The sequence below is a fragment of the Balaenoptera musculus genome, chromosome 9, assembly GCF_009873245.2.
Source record: "Balaenoptera musculus isolate JJ_BM4_2016_0621 chromosome 9, mBalMus1.pri.v3, whole genome shotgun sequence".
Classification (NCBI taxonomy): domain Eukaryota; kingdom Metazoa; phylum Chordata; class Mammalia; order Artiodactyla; family Balaenopteridae; genus Balaenoptera; species Balaenoptera musculus.
In genome coordinates this window covers 58,492,458-58,510,329 of record NC_045793.1, presented here as the reverse complement: position 1 = coordinate 58,510,329, position 17,872 = coordinate 58,492,458, and the positions used below count along the sequence as shown (strand labels likewise).

Below are 17,872 nucleotides of genomic sequence, written 5' to 3'. Positions count from 1 at the left end.
CCATGAAAAAGGGGGTTGGATCATTATTATCCCTATCCTACAGTAGAAGAAACTGAGATTAAGTAATTTATCCAAAGTCAGGCAGGCAGTAAAGTGCCAGAGCCAGACCTTTCTGGCTTCTCATGACCTTTATTTGAGTGCTGCTTAAATCCACCATGCTCCATGACCACAGACTGAACCCTTAATCCAACTGGCATTCTGGGAAAAAGTCATGTCATTGGTGACAAGTAGAACTGGTAAGAATGCAGAAAGAGGTTATGTTAAAACCATTGCTGCTGACTGCGGGTTGAGAAAGGGAAACAAAAAACAAAACATCAACAACAAAACTCTTCACAGCATACATTCTGCCAAGATAGGTTTTCCGTGAATCAAAAGAATAGATTTCTTAATTCTCTACGTAAGTGAAAGGTTAGGGAAAGTACAAGTCTAACCATGAAATTAAGAGTGCTGAAAGGGTAATGGAGAAACATAAAACATTAACTATATGCTGGCATCCAGAATAATATAGACTCATTTATAAAACATATTATTAAAGAAATGGGTCAATCAATATTTGTTGTCAATTATGTGTTAAACCCTGTGCTAAGTACTTTAAGAAAAGCATAGACTTATGCATTATCACAGTTCAAATTTTATTAAATGCTCATATTTATAATTTAAAAATTCATGTACATGCTTAATAGTACTATTACATATGACCAAATAGTATGTCATTAAAGCTCAGGATATTCCATGGAATTAAAAAAATTTTTTTTATGAAATCACACAGCCTCCTTTCAGCTCCTTGAAGGGATTTTTGTCCTCTGGGATACCCTTTACTAATGGATCCTCCCCAGATCTTTCTTCAACATAATCCCTTACTTCTTCACAACATTTGGACACCTTAAAGGAAAAAAAGAAAGAGATGACTCATTTGGCTTAATAGAGAATACTGCAGAATCCAAGAATGCATTTATAATAATAATTTTTGTGTGTCTTCTATCTTTTTAATGTGATTCTGCTTTCTGCCAATGCATTTGTACTTTCTACCAGAGAAGAAGAAATAGCTGCTCCCTGCCCTGCCCTTGTGGATATCTCTGGGCAAAGGCTAGCTAGCTGCCATACTCCAGCTAAGGGCTTTCAGCGCACGCCGCCTCCAGCTTCTTTAGAGGAGACAGGGTCCAAGGATCAGAACACAGCTGACAACACAAGTCAAGAACATTACCAGAGTGAGCATTGATTAAATCGTTTTCTTCAGTCCAAAAATGTGACCTGTGAAGGTGGAAGGGAATGAATAATTGTTAAATTCCAGGCTTATCACCACTCCTGGATTCTCAGAAGTATACACATGTAATTTTATTTTAAGCTTGTCTACAATGATTGATCATGATTGTGAACTTGAAGGTGAGCTCCAAAGGGACCTTTGGCTGATTTGTTCACATGTATCCCAGGCATCTAGAACAGAGCCTGCATTTAGTTGGTGCTCAGTAAATAAGTATTGGCTGAACTAAATCATTCGTTTTGTTTATGAGCTTGCTCCTTAGTCGTCTGCTCCATTATAGTAATGACTCTGTGAAAAATCAGACTTTAGTATTTTAATGGACTCAGCCAGAGCCTGTTAATGTACCATGTAACATACTGTTTAGAGAGAGGCAAAGTTCTATACATGTGTAAGTATGAGTATGTGTATGTGTGTGTATGTGTGTGTGTGTGTGTATACACATGCATATACACACATGGGACCAAATTATTCATTTCTTTTAACTGTCAACTTGTTTTGTTTTCACTTAATTTATCCTTCATGACATTAACACAAAACTGCTTCATTTCTGGCAGTCCATGAAGTGACCATTCTGTAAGTTACCTAAGGAATTTATTGTTTTGTTTTAATAAAATCTTCACACCATTTTTGCATGAAAGATCTAAGCAACGTTAGACAGAAGACTTGAGATTACTTCGAACTCTGCAAACTCATTATCTACATATTAGAGCAGATCATTTCTAATCGGGGGCAGGGCATTGGTCAGGTGGCTCCTTCACAGGACGATACATGGAGTTTATGCACACGTTTGAAATATGTAACACTTTAGATTCACTTTTTTCCTCCTCAAAATTCAAACTTGAGATTTAGATTCACTTATTCCCCCATCTTCCAAACACCAGCTCTTTGGGCCCCAACCAGTTGTCAGGAACAGGACTCAGTGAGGGGTTAGTTTTGACAGTGTCTGGCTAGGATCTGAGGATATGGAGGAGCAATAGACTACCTAAAATCCTATGTGAGTGGATGTGCTTCAAAATTATTTCACAGAGCCTTATTATAAGTATATATAGTTTAATACAGGATTACATGGCATGGTGGAAAGAGCATGGGCATTGGATTCAGGCCATCCCAGGTTTGATTTTGACTCTACCCACTTACCAGCAGCTGTGTGTCCTTAGTTAAAATAGTTTATCTAAGGTATAGTTACTTCATCTATGAAATAGGAGAAGCAACACAGACTGCATTAAGTACCTGGCATACATAGATAGTCAATCAAATGGTAGCTATTACTATAAAGATTGCTTTTAGTTTTTGCCTATTATATTCGCTTATAGTCATCGCAAATCTTTCAGCTTTAGAAACTGGATGCAAAGAGTTGTCTTACTCTGACAATAATGTTGCCTTAACAGCAAAGTAGGTTGAGGCATGTTATGAATCAGTCTGGTTCACAGATATAAATAATAATTTTTAAAGTAATAATAATTACATATTGTTACTATTCCCATTTTATAGAAGAAGAAACTGGCACAGATGAGTTAGCTCATTTAAGTGAGTATTACACAGGAAGTAAGTTGTAGAGCCACAATCTGAACCAGGAATATGGCTCCAGAGGATACCCACTTACCCGTACTGTGATGACACTATGCTATCCTGTGTCAGAGCTCTGGGTTCAGGCCTGGAAAGTTCTGTGTGTGTGCATGTGTGTGTAGTTTTGGCAGTCTGATATTAAGATTAAATTGACTTCCAAGAGCAAAGACACATTGAGTAATAGGGCAAAGAAACCCCAAAACCTGACAAATGGGGATGGATGTGATATTTATCGAAAACAAAAATTCCCAGGTGAACTTGCCACAAGTGAATAGTAAACATGATGACAACCAAACTGCCTACAAAACAATCCTGAGTATATAAATAACAAAACAGCTTTTAGAAAAAAAAAAACAAAACAAAACAAAACAGCTTTTGGATGTTTCAAATAAAGAAGAAAAAGATAACCCTCCTTTACCTCAAAAGTTTATTTTCCCCAAATTACAAACATAAGGATTTAAACTTTTTTGGTGTGTGCTCCAAGCTTCTGTGCTGTTTACAGATTTAATTTTATCTTTACAGCAATACATGTTTTGCCTGTATGGAAAGGGCAACAGGGAAGTCTGAGACAACTATAAACATAAAAGAAGCCAAAATTCCAATTTTTACTGGGACTAAGAGTTTTGAGCAAAGTATGAAGATAATACAAGCTCCTTTTTTCGCTTTGGCCTGATGAGGTTTTTTTGTTTTTGTTTTTTTTAAGAAATATGAAATATACTCTTATCACTTGTGGAGGAGTTTTTGTTCTACTGATGTTCCCAAAACAAAGAAATCTAAAATACTTATCTACATTTTCTAAGCTTCAGTCACTGTTTGGTGGAAACTTTTATTCCTTTGCCATTTCTCCTCCTTCTACTGGCAGAGGACTTTTGGTAACCATTTCTAAGATCTGACAAATGTTTTTAGGAGAAACCAGTGAGTTCTTGTGCGTGAACTCATTTTTATTTGCAAAGAAGGAATAGAATGTATTCATTCATTACTGGCCATGACAGTGCTGGAGGGGATGTCTTGGCTAAAAGTATTTGAACAATATCAAATAAAGAGAAGCTTATCAATTTAGAAAAGTAAAAACGAAATGCCTATATGCATTGCTTTACTTTATTGCTTAGCTAAAATATGACGTCTCATATTCTTCATTTTATTTTTCTTTCCCTTTTATTTAAAACAACTCTATAGGAGGACGCTTCAAGATGGCGGAGGAGTAAGACGTGGAGATCACCTTCTTCCCCACAAATACAACAGAAATACATCTACATGTGGAACAACTACAGAACACCTACTGAATGCTGGCAGAAGACCTCAGACTTCCCAAAAGGCAAGAAACTCCCCTGGGTAGGGCAAAAGAAAAAAGAAAAAACAGAGACAAAAGAATAGGGATGGGACCCGCACCAGTGGGAGGGAGCTGGGAAGGAGGAAAGGTTTCCACACACTAGGAAGCCCCTTCACTGGTGGAAAAGGGAGGTGGGTGTGGGGGAAGCTTCAGAGCCACAGAGGAGAGTGCAGCAACAGGGGTGCAGAGGGCAAAGCGGAGAGATTCCCGCACAGAGGATCGGTGCTGACCAGCACTCACCAGCCCGAGAGGCTTGTCTGCTTACCTGCCGGGGCGGGCAGGGGCTGGGAGCTGAGGCTTGGGCTTCGGAGGTCAGATCCCAGGGAGAGGACTGGGGTTGGCTGCATGAACACAGCCTGAAGGGGGCTAGTGCGCCACAGCTAACCCTGGAGGGAGTCGGGAAAAAGTCCGGAACTGCCTAAGAGGCAAGAGACCATTGTTTTGAGGTGAGTGAGGAGAGGGGATTCAGAGCACCGCCTAAACAAGCTTCAGAGATGGGCGTGAGCTGCAGCTATCAGCGTGGACACCAGAGACGGGCATGAAACGCTAAGGCTGCTACTGCAGCCACCAAGAAGCCTGTGTGCAAGCACAGGTCACTCTCCACACCTCCCCTGCCGGGAGACTGTGCAGCCCGCCACCGCCAGGGTACCATGATCCAGGGACAACTTCCCCGGGAGAACACATGGCACGCCTCAGGCTGCTGCAACATCATGCCGGACTCTGCCACCGCAGGCTTGCCCTGCACTCCGTACCCCTCCCTCCCCCACCGGCCTGAGTGAGCCACAGCCCCTTAATCAGTCGCTCCTTTAACCCCCTCCTGTCTGGGCAAAGAACAGACACCCTCAGGCGACCTACACGCAGAGGCGGGGCCAAATCCAAAGCTGAATCCCAGGAGCTGTGCAAACAAAGAAGAGAAAGGGAAATCTCTCCCAGCAGCCTCAGGAGCAGCGGATTAAATCTCCACAATCAACTTGATGTACCCTGCATCTGTGGAATACCTGAACAGACAACGAATCATCCCAAAACTGAGGTGGTAGACTTTGGGAGCAACTGTAAACTTGAGGTTTGCTGTATGTGACTGACTAGTTTCTGATTTTTATGTTTACCTTAGTTTAGTTTTTAGTGCTTGTTATCATTGGTGGATTTGTTTATTGGTTTGGTTGCTCTCTTCTTTTTTTTTAATTACTTTTTTATTTTAATAATATTTAAAAATTTTTTAATTTTAATAACTTTATTTATTTGTTTTCTTTCTTTCTTTTGTTTTTCTCCCTTTTCCTCTGAGCCGTGTGGCTGACAGGGTCTTGGTGCTCCGGCGGGGTGTCAGGCCTGAGGCTCTGAGGTGGGAGAGCCAAGTTCAGGACAGTGGACAACCAGAGACCTCCTGGCCCCACGTAATATCAATCGTGAGAGCTCTCCCAGAGATCTCTGTCTCAACGTTAAGACTCAGCTCCACTCAACGACCAGGAAGCTCCACTGCTGGACACCCCATGACAAACAACTAGCAAGACAGGAACACAACTCCACCCATTAGCAGAGAGGCTGCCTAAAATCATAGTAAGTTCACAGACACTCCCAAACTCAGCACCGGACACAGTCCTGCCCACCAGAAAGACAAAATCCAGCCTCATCCACCAGAACACAGGCACCAGTCCCTTCCACCAGGAAGCCTACACAACCCACTGAACCAACCTTACCCACTGGGGCAGACACCAAAAACAATGGGAACTATGAACTTGCAGCCTGTGAAAAGGAGACCCCAAAGAGAGTAAGTTAAGCAAAATGAGAAGACAGAGAAATACGCAGCAGATAAAGGAGCAAAGTAAAAACCCAGCAGACCAAACAAATGAAGACGAAATAGGCACTGTACCTGAAAAAGAATTCAGAGTAATGATAGTAAAGATGATCCAAAATCTTGGAAATAGTATGGAGGAAATACAAGAAACATTTAACAAGGACCTAGAAGAACTAAAGAGAAAACAAACAATGATGAACAACACAATAAATGAAATTAAAAATTCTCTAAAAGGAATCAATAGCAGAATAACTGAAGCAGAAGTACGGATAAGTGACCTGGAAGATAAAATAGTGGAAATAACTACCACAGAGCAGAATAAAGAAAAAAGAATGAAAAGAATTCAGGACAGTCTCAGAGACCACTGGGACAACATTAAATGCACCAACATTCGAATAATAGCGGTCCCAGAAGACGAAGAGAAAAAGAAAGGGACTGAGAAAATATTTGAAGAGATTATAGTTGAAAACTTCCCTAACATGGGAAAGGAAATAGTCAGGTCCAGGAAGTGCAGAGAGTTCCATACAGGATAAATCGAAGGAGAAACACTCCAAGACACATATTAATCAAACTATCAAAAAATAAAAACACAAATAAAAAATATTAAAAGCAGCAAGGGAAAAGCAACAAATAATATACAAAGGAATCCCCATAAGGTTAACAGCTGATCTTTCAGCAGAAACTCTGCAAGCCAGAAGGGAGTGGCAGGACATATTGAAAGTGATGAAAGGGAAAAACCTACAACCAAGATTATTCTACCCAGCAAGGATCTCATTCAGATTCAACAGAGAAATTAAAACCTCTACAGACAAGCAAAAGCTAAAGGAATTCAGCACCACCCAACCAGCTTTACAACAAATGCTAAAGGAACTTCTCTAGGCAGGAAACACAAGAGAAAGAAAAGACCTACAAAAACAAACCCCCAAAATTAAGAAAGTGGTAATAGAAACATACATATCGATAATTACCTTAAATGTAAATGAATTAAATGCTCCAACCAAAAGACACAGACTGGCTGAATGGAAAGAAAAACAAGACCTGTATATATGCTGTCTACAAGAGACCCACTTCGGACCTAGGGACACATACAGACTGAAAATGAGGGGATGGAAAAAGATATTCCATGCAAATGGAAATCAAAAGAAAGCTGGAGTAGCAATTCTCATGTCAGACAAAATAGACTTTAAAATAAAGACTATTACAAGAGACAAAGAAGGACATTACATAATGATCAAGGGATCAATCCAAGAAGAAGATTTAACAATTGTAAATATTTATGCACCCAACATAGGAGCACCTCAATACATAAGGCAAATGCTAAAAGCCATAAAAGGGGAAATCAACATTAATATAATCATAGGAGGGGACTTTAACACCCCACTTTCACCAATGGACTGATCATCCAAAATGAAAATAAATAAGGAAAAACAAGCTTTAAATGATGCATTAAACAAGATGGACTTAGTTGATATTTATAGGACATTCCATCCAAAAACAACAGAATACACTCTCTTCTCAAGTGCTCATGGAACATTCTGCACGATAGATCATGTCTTGGGTCACAAATCAAGCCTTGGTAAATTTAAGAAAAATGAAATCGTATCAAGTGTCTTTTCCGACTACAACGCTATGAGACTAGATATAAATAACAGGAAAAAATCTGTAAAAAATACAAACACATGGAGGCTAAACAATACACTACTTAATAACCAAGAGATCACTGAAGAAATCAAAGAGGAAATCAAAAAATACCTAGAAACAAATGACAATGAAAACACAATGACCCAAAACCTATGAGATGCAGCAAAGGCAGTTCTAAGACGGAAGTTATAGCAATACAATCCTACCTCAAGAAACATCTCAAATAAACAATCTAACCTTATACCTAAAGCAATTACAGGAAGAAGAACAAAAAACCCCAAAGTTAGCAGAAGGAAAGAAATCATAAAGATTAGATCAGAAATAAATGAAAAAGAAATGAAGGCAACAATAGCAAAGATCAATAAAAGTAAAAGCTGGTTCTTTGAGAAGATAAACAAAATTGATAAACCATTAGCCAGACTCATCAAGAAAAAAAGGGAGAAGACTCAAATCAACAGAATTAGAAATGAAAAGGGAGAAGTAACAAGTGACACTGCAGAAACACAAAGGATCATGAGAGATTACTACAAGCAACTATATGCCAATAAAATGGACAACCTGGAAGAAATGGACAAATTCTTAGAAAAGCACAACCTTCTGAGACTGAACCAGGAAGAAACAGAAAATATAACCAGACCAATCACAAGCACTGAAATTGAAACTGTGGTTAAAAATCTTCTAACAAACAAAAGCCCAGGACCAGATGGCTTCACAGGCAAATTCTATCATACATTTAGAGAAGAACTAACACCCATCCTTATCAAACTCTTCCAAAATATAGCAGAGGGAGGAACACTCCCAAACTCATTCTATGAGGCCACCATCAACCTGATACCAAAACCAGACAAATATGTGACAAAAAAAGAAAACTACAGGCCAATATCAATGATGAACATAGATGCAAAAATCCTCAATAAAATACTAGCAAACACAATCCAACAGCATATTAAAAGGATCATACACCATGATCAAGTAGGGTGTATCCCAGGAATGCAAGGGTTCTTAAATATATGCAAATCAATGTGATAAACCACATTAACAAATTGAAGGATAAAAACCATAAGATGATCTCAATAGATGCAGAAAAAGCTTTTGACAAAATACAACACCCATTTATGATAAAAACTCTCCAGAAAGTAGGCATAGAGGGAACTTATCTCAACATAATAAAGTCCATATATGACAAACCCACAGCCAACATCGTTCTCAATGGTGAAAAACTGAAACCATTTCTTCTAAGATCAGGAAAAAGACAAGGTTGTCCACTCTCACCACTATTATTCAACATAGTTTTGGAAGTTTTAGCCATGGCAATCAGAGAAGAAAAAGAAATAAAAGGAATACAAATCGGAAAGGAAGAAGTAAAGCTGTCACTGTTTGCAGATGACATGATACTATACATAGAGAATCCTAAAGACGCTACCAGAAAACTACTAGAGCTAATCAATGAATTTGGTAAAGTAGCAGGATACAAAATTAACTCACAGAAATCTCTTGCATTCCTATACACTAATGATAAAAATCTGAAAGAGAAATTAAGGAAACACTCCCATTTACCACTGCAACCAAAAGAATAAAATACCTAGGAATAAACCTACCTAAGGAGACAAAAGTCCTGTATGCAGAAAACTATAAGACACTGATGAAAGAAATTAAAGATGATACAAACAGATGGAGAGATATACCATGTTCTTGGATTGGAAGAATCAACATTGTGAAAATGACTCTACTACCCAAAGCAATCTACAGATTCAATGCAATCCCTAGCAAACTACCAATGGCATTTTTCACAGAACTAGAACAAAAAATTTCACAATTTGTATGGAAACACAAAAGACCCCGAATAGCCAAAGCAATCTTGAGAAAGAAAAACGGAGCTGTAGGAATCAGGCTCCCGGACTTCAGGCTATACTACAAAGCTACAGTAATCAAGACAGTATGGTACTGGCACAAAAACAGAAATATAGATCAATGGAACAGGATAGAAAGCCCAGAGATAAACCCACGCACATATGGTCACCTTATCTTTGATAAAGGATGCAAGAACATACAGTGGAGAAAAGACAGCCTCTTCAAAAAGTGGTGCTGGGAAAACTGGACAGCTACATGTAAAAGAATGAAATTAGAACACTCCCTAACACCATACACAAAAATAAACTCAAAATGGATTAAAGACCTAAATGTAAGGCAAGACACTATAAAACTCATAGAGGAACACATAGGCAGAACACTCTATGACATAAATCACAGCAAGATCCTTTTTGACCCACCCCCTAGAGAAATGGAAATAAAAACAAAAATAAACAAATGGGGCCTATGGAAACTTAAACACTTTTGCACAGCAAAGGAAACCATAAAGAAGATGAAAAGACACCCTCAGAATGGGAGAAAATATTTGCAAACGAAGCAACTGACAAAGGATTAATCTCCAAAATATACAAGCAGCTCATGCAGCTCAATATGAAAAAAAATGAAACAACCCAGTCCAAAAATGGGCAGAAGACCTAAATAGACATTTCTCCAAAGAAGATATACAGATTGCCAAAAACACATGAAAGGATGCTCAATGTCATTAATCATTAGAGAAATGCAAATCAAAACTACAATGAGGTATCACCTCACACCAGTCAGAATGGCCATCATCAAAAAATCTACAAACAATAAGTGCTGGAGAGGGTGTGGAGAAAAGGAAACCCTCTTGCAGTGTTGGTGGGAATGTAAATTGATACAGCCACTATGGAGAACAGTATGGAGGTTCCTTAAAAAACTAAAAATTGAACTACCATACGACCCAGCAATCCCACCACTGGGCATATACCCTGAGAAAACCATAATTCAAAAAGAGTCATGTACCACACTATTCATTGCAGCACTATTTACAATAGCCAGGACATGGAAGCAACCTAAGTGTCCATCGACAGATGAATGGATTAAGAAGATGTGGCACATATATACCATGGAATATTACTCAGCCATAAAAAGAAATGAAATTGAGTTATTTGTAGTGAGGTGGATGGACCTAGAGTTTGTCATACAGAGTGAAGTAAGTCAGAAAGAGAAAAACAAATATTGTATGCTAACACATATATATGGAATCTAAAAAAAAAATTTTTTTTTTCTGAAGAACCTAGGGGCAGGACAGGAATCAAGACACAGACGTAGAGGATAGACCTGAGGACACAGGTAGGGGGAAGGTTAAGGTGGGATGAAGTGAGAGCGTGGCATGGACATATATACACTACCAAATGTAAAACAGATAGCTAGTGGGAAGCAGCCGCATAGCACAGGGAGATCAGCTCGGTGCTCTGTGACTACCTAGAGGAGTGGGATAGGGAGGGTGGGAGGGAGATGCAAGAGGGAGGGGATATCGGGATATATGTATATCATTTGTTATACAGCAGAAACTAACATAACGTTGTAAAGCAATTATACTCCAATAAAGATGTTAAAAAAAATTAAAAAATAAATAAAATATAAAACAACTCTATAAAAATTTTAAAACATTTTTAGCTTAGTGGCCATAGAAAAACAGGCTAAGGGCTGGATTTGGCTTATGGAAACTAGTTTGCCAAACTGTTGATTTTAACTCTAATCAAAAGATAATTATGATTATTAATTTTCTTAATTTCTGATGAATTTTATCTGAACAACTTGTTTTCAACTATATTGAGTTTCTCCAGTGAATGATGTGGGAGAGGAAAAATAATTTTCCCTCTACACTTCTAGGTTCTTGACTGAGATAACCCTTTAATAAGAAAGGCAGATTAACAGGAGAAAAACAAACAGAAGTTTAATAACATGTATACCTCCTGTATACAAGGGAGAGACTCAGGAAAACTGAGTAGCTCCCTGAAATAGTCCAAGGCACCACCTTAAATCCCACTGCAGTGAAAGACAAAAGAAGATGGTAGGTGTGGATGACAGGGGTGTGGGGAGCCAGTTATGGGCTTAAGATAATTACCAGAGCCTTACCCTAAAATAATTCACGGCAGCCTATCCCTTAAGGACAAATATTTCCTCCCTTATGTCAGAGTACAACTTCTTGGCTTTGCCTTTGTAAGCCTCTGACTCTTTCTCTTCCCTGGAACACTCTTTCCGTTCTACCCAAATCTGTCTCCTGAACTGTAATTCTTAAGACCCCAAATACACGTTTTTTATTTGGGAAAAAAAAAAAAACAAAGGAAAAGCACAGTATTAAAAAAAAAAAAAAAAAGCAAAAACAAAGAACAGTCCCTAAATGGACAAAGCCCCACATCAACAAACCAAAACTTAATACCTAACTTAACTGCAGTTTCAGCCTTTCCCAGGAGTGGAATTTATATCTATCAGTCTGTAACTTCCTGATCAGCACTAGTGAGGTAATCTGCATGATAGACCCCTGCTCTTCCCCCAAAGGAAGTTGCTCCTGCCTGAAATAATTCTCTTTTGTTTATGACTTCCTTGTTCCCCCACCTTGTGCCTATAAAAACCTTCCATTTTGTACAGCTCCTTGGTGAGCCTTTCTACTTGCTAGATGGGATGCTGCCCAATTCATGAATTATTTAATAAAGTCAATTATATCTTCAAATTTACTCAGTTGAATTTTGTTTTTTAACAACAGTAAACAAGGGTAAGGCTGTTAAGCAGATCTAAGTCCTTGTGTTCTCCATGATAAGAGTTTCTAGAGATTTAGAGTCATGCTTCTCCTCCTGATACAGAGAAGGAGACACCCTTACTAATGGAGATTTCCCTTATAAATGTAACTGTCTCTTAGGAAAGGGTGACTTCTAGTTGGTTTTCAGAGCTTCCCCTGTGTCTGCTATTTTTCAAAAATAATCAGCCTAAAATAATCCATATGCCAAAAAGGCATATTTTGGGGTGGCAAATTCTGCTCCCCTTCAATGGTTTTTAACCTGGTAGCGCTACAGTTATCTCTAGTTTAAAAATAAAATTCAAAACAGAGCAGCAGTTTACCAGCATTCTTTCCAGTGTCACTTCTTTCTTGAGCTGGTCAACTTGCATCTTCAATTTGTCCTTTTCTGTCAGGTCCTCAATATTGATCACTGGCATCTTTTGCCTGCTGAAAAGGTAGAAAGTTTATACACCTGAATTGCTAGACTCACGTCAAGTTAATGTTAGCCAACCCTTCCCTCAGCTCTTAACTTACTAAGTGAACTGTTTGTTTTAACTTCCTATGATAATCAATTTCTCTTGAATGCTCTCTGAACAATTCTAGCACTGCACACTAGCCTTGAGATTTTAAAGCTTCCTTATAATCTTCATTAATATGATTAAACTAAGTATTTGACTCTAAACACCTGCTAGTAGGTTTGTGGGGAGAGGTCAGTTCAGTCAGTATATAATCTTAAATATCCAATGAGCCTCCTTTTCCCTGTTTTTTTGACACAGTGTAAAAACTTGAGGTTCCAACCCTTATCTCCAACTCCAAAGCCCTCCCTCATGTGATTTATGCCATTTAAGTTAGTTTGAGGTCATTCTGAGGACTGCCCATTAATCCCCTAAATCGCTGGAGTATTTGATCTGGTATTAACAGAGAAACATACAAAAAGTGTCATTATAAGTTCCTTATAAATAATGAATTGAAATATAAACCAATGGAATGAAAATATAACAAATAACTTTGTTAATTAGAAACAAACTAGCATACTACTTAGATGTGTTTCTCCTGGAATTTTTTTGTATGTAATTGTCACGACGAATTGGACAGCAATGATGAGCAAATGCAGCAGGTTAAAGGGGATGCGGTGAGTCTGATCTCCTGATGTACATCATAAAAAACCAGACTCTTCTGCCCTTTTAACAATGTCTTCTTCTTCTTAATTAGATCAATGGGCAATGGGAAGATGGCACAGTAGCTAATGATTCCTGTATGAAATTGCCTGGAAAACATTTCATTGTAGCCAAGTGGCATCATGCTTTATAATCTCTCCTCTTTCGGTCCCCTCTTCTCTTTTGTTTCTCTGGTCCAACTTCTATGACGACGTATTTTTATTAAAGTAGACACATTCAGGTCACACGTTATTTCAGAAAACAACAACATACATCTACATAAAAATATGCTGCTAATCACATTTCAGCAATTAACTTACTTCCTTGCACTTATATAGTATTTTCATTTCCGAAACATTTGAGGAAATATTCTTTTCCTTCTTAGTTTTATAATATTCTGTTCTTCTCTGGAAAAGAGGTAGTTTAACCTATTTTTTAGGGATAAATGCCTACATAGGCCAGCACAGAAGTAGAAGAGAACACCCGACGGGTACCTAAAGCCAATGGGTATCCTTTTAATTTTTATTTTATTCTGTTCTTAAGAATCAATATGACAACAAAAAAGTTATATCTTCCTGTGTAATTATTGCTTGGTATTCAAGAGCCCATTCTCAGTGTTATTCTTACCTTCCTTCTTACTCCCTTTAGACTATCTGCAAAAATTCACAAGCACCTCTGTTTCTGCTGATCATTTTTACCTGTTGACATTGTCTTTTGCACAACTTTTCTCCATCTTGGAAAATGTTTTCCACTTGGCAGTGACTTTGAAGAATCACTTTAGGAATTTGTTAAAATGGGGGCCCAACTTAAGAGATTTTGGTTTGGAGTAGGGGTTAGAATTTCATTTTCTCTGTTCCAGAGAAACTTTACCATATATTGCCAATGAAATCATTCACTGGCACTTGCTAGCTGTGTGGTCCTGATCAAGTTATGTAACTTCTCTGTGCCTCAGTTTACTAGGAAATAGGAGCAATAATAGTACCTACATTGTAGATGTTTTCTGAGAAGAATAAAGACTGCATAACACTGCATAGCATGGAGCAAGCCCTCAGTACATGTTAGCTGATGTTACTCACTTACTCTGTACCTCTAGAGTTTCAGATTGTGTTGTCTTACCTGTCACTTGCTGATAGGTGGCTTTATAAATGCTCTTCAAGGATATCATGTGGACATGATTTAGCTCCTTTAATACCATGTGTAGTAGATGCCGTTGGTACCCTTCCCAGGCCCCCCTTTCCCTTTCCAGGGTGGGGTATTTATACCTCCAGAAACTGCGGTTGTTGACCACCAAACCTTTACATACGTTTTTCCTTAGCCACTCCAGCTGGTGATGTCTGGAAGATTATGACAACGGGCCCCTATGGGTGTCCTGTAGCAAATGGCTGGCTGAAGTGGGGTTCTAATAGCCCAGATGACTTGCCTCTGGGCTGAAAAGCCTTGGTGTAATTGAGAAACTTCCTGAGCACCCCATGGGTTCAGGATGAAGCTAGACTTCTGAAATCGCATCTTTGCCTATCTTCTCCTCCTTCATCCTGCTTTCCTCCTTCCTTCAGAGATTTCTACTGGGAGCTCACCATCAATAAATCACTTGGATAAGTGTCCCTGTCTTATCTCTGCTTCTAAGAACTCTAAGACACAAAGGATTGTAAAGACCTTTACAAGAGCATCCATATCTTTCATAACTTATGTCCTTATCCCTGTGTATTGTTTTGTATATTGTTTGGTATACAGAAGAGAATCATAAAGTATTGATAAAGTCACTTGCAACTTACATCAGAAATATTCACCTAGACATAGAGAAAAGTGCACCATGTTGCAGGGGAGGAAAAATAATTTTCCCTCTACACTTCTAGGTTCTTGGCTGAGACCATCCTGTAATACAAGATTAATAGAAGAAAAACAAACAAAAGTTTAGTAACGTATATACCTCCTGTATATGTGGGAGAGACCCAGGAAAACTGAGTAACTCCCACAAATGGCCCAAGCCACCACCTTAAACGCTGCTTCCAGCTAAAGACAAAAGAAGATGTTGGGGAGGCGGAGGAGGAGTCAGACATGGGAGGTTAGCAGGCAAAGCACAGTAAACAAGGATTATGAGATTTGAGTTGCTGCCTTCTCCATTGATAAGAGCTTTTAGAGATTTAGATTCATCCTTCTCTTTCTGGTACAGAGAGGGAGACACAATTACAAGTGGAGATTTCCCTTATAAATGTAAATGTCTCTTATAAGAGGATAACTTCTACTTGGTTTTCATGGCTTCTCCTGTGTCTGCTGTTTCTTAAAAATAATTAGCTCAAAATACTCCTTATGCCAGAGAGGAATACTTTGGGGTGGCATATTCTGCTCCTCTCCAGTATATAACTTCATATTAATAACAAATGATTTCTTAACTCTAAAACGCTGTGATTCACCATATTTAATAATAATTTAAGCAAAACACACTTCATTTGGTGGAGGTGAATCTTAGAAGATTTGAGAATGCTTGCCAAATTTGATACCATGGGTCTTGTATGAAAAATTTCAAAGAGTGAGGATCAAAACTCTCACCACCCTCAAGGACACCTAGATACACAGAGAAGCACAGCATATATTGTCTGCATGGAGAGTTCAAATGCTCAGAGTTGTACTGAAGTCAAGGATTTAAAAGGATTCAAAGAAAATATACAGATGGCCAACAAACACATGAAAAGGTGCTCAACATCATTAATCATTAGAGAAATGCAAATCAAAACCACAATGAGGTATCACCTCACACCAGTCAGAACGGCCGACATCAAAAAACCTAGAAACACATGCTGGAGAGGGTGTGGAGAAAAGGGAACCCTCCTACACTGATGGTGGGAATGTAAATAGATACAGCCACTAAGGAGAACAGTATGGAGATTCCTTAAAAAACTAAAAATACAACTACCATATGACCCAGCAATCTCACTCCTGGGCATATACCCTAAGAAAACCATAATTCAAAAAGACACATGCACCCCAATGTTCATTGCAGCACTATTTACAATAGCCAGGACATGGAACAACCTAAATGTCCATCGATAGACGAATGGATAAAGAAGATGTGGCACATATATACAATGGAATATTACTCAACCATAAAAAGAAACAAAACTGAGTTATTTGTAGTGAGATGGATGGACCTAGAGTCTGTCATACAGAGTGAAGTAAGTCAGAAAGAGAAAAACAAATACCGTATGCTAATGCATATATATGGAATCTAGAAAAATGGTACTGAGGAACCTAGTGGTAGGGCAAGAATAAAAATGCAGACTTTGAGAACGGATTTGAGGACACAGAGGGGGAAGAGCAGGCTGGGACGAAGTGAAAGAGTAGCACTGACATACATACACTACCAAATGTAAAATAGAGAGCTAGTGGGAAGCAGCTGCATAGCACAGGGAGATCAGCTCCGTGCTCTGTGACGACCTAGCGGGGTGGGATAGGGAGGGTGGGAGAGAGGCTCAAGAGGGAAGGGATATGAGGATATATGTATGCATATAGCTGTTTCACTCTGTTGTACAGAAGAAAATAACACAACATTGTAAAGCAATTATACTCCAATAAAGATGTATACAAAAATAAATAAAATAATAATATAGAACCTTCAAAAATTATATAAGTGGAATCTTTAAAAATTATATGTAAATTTATTATATTAAATATATAGTTATATACATATATTCATTTTAATAACAGTGAAAATATAAAGTTACAAATTAAAAAATAAAAGGATTCAGATATAATATCATTTAATTGCTCTTTTTAAAAAAAATTTTTGTTGGGGTATAGTTGATTTACAATGTTGTGTTAGTTTCAGGTGTACAGCAAGTGAATCAGTTATACATACACATATATCCACTCTTTTTTAGATTCTTTTCCCATATACACCATTACAGAGTATTGAGTAGAGTTCCTTGTGCTATACAGCAGGTTCTTACTAGTTACCTATTTTATATATTGTAGTGTATATATGTCAATCCCAATCTCATCCCTCCTCAACCTTATCCCCTGGTAACCGTAAGTTTGTTTTCTGTATCCATGATTCTACTTCTGTTTTGTAAATAAGTTAATTTGTACCTGTTTTTTAGATTCCACAAATAAGCAATATCATATGATATTTGTCTTTCTGTGTCTAACTTACTTCACTCAGTATAACAATCTCTAGGTCCATCCATGTTGCTGCAAATGGCATTATTTTGTTATTTTTTAATGGCTGAGTAATATTCCATTGTATATATGTACCACATCTTCCTTATTCATTCCTCTGTTGATGGACACTTAGGTTGCTTCCATGTCCTGGCTATTGTAAATAGTGCTGCAATGAACACTGGGGTGCATGTATCTTTTCAAATTATGGTTTTCTCCAGGTATATGCCCAGGAGTGGGATTGCTGGGTCATATGGTAGTTTTATGTTTAGTTTTTTAAGGAACCTCCATACTGTTCTGCATAGTGGCTGTACCGATTTACATTCCCACCAATAGTGTAGGAGGGTTCCCTTTTCTCCAC

At 38.2% G+C, this 17,872-nt stretch overlaps 1 protein-coding gene across 1 annotated transcript; it reads right to left on the bottom strand.

The window, feature by feature from the left end:
• Positions 1–619: 619 nt before the first annotated feature.
• GNGT1 (G protein subunit gamma transducin 1) lies at positions 620–12,786 on the bottom strand. Its single transcript, XM_036863929.1, has 3 exons — positions 12,737–12,786; positions 12,544–12,646; positions 620–882 (listed from the first exon to the last, which is right to left on the bottom strand). The coding sequence occupies exons 2-3, from the start codon at positions 12,637–12,639 to the stop codon at positions 754–756; spliced, it is 225 nt and encodes a 74-aa protein (XP_036719824.1). The 5' UTR covers positions 12,640–12,646; positions 12,737–12,786; the 3' UTR covers positions 620–753.
• Positions 12,787–17,872: the final 5,086 nt, after the last annotated feature.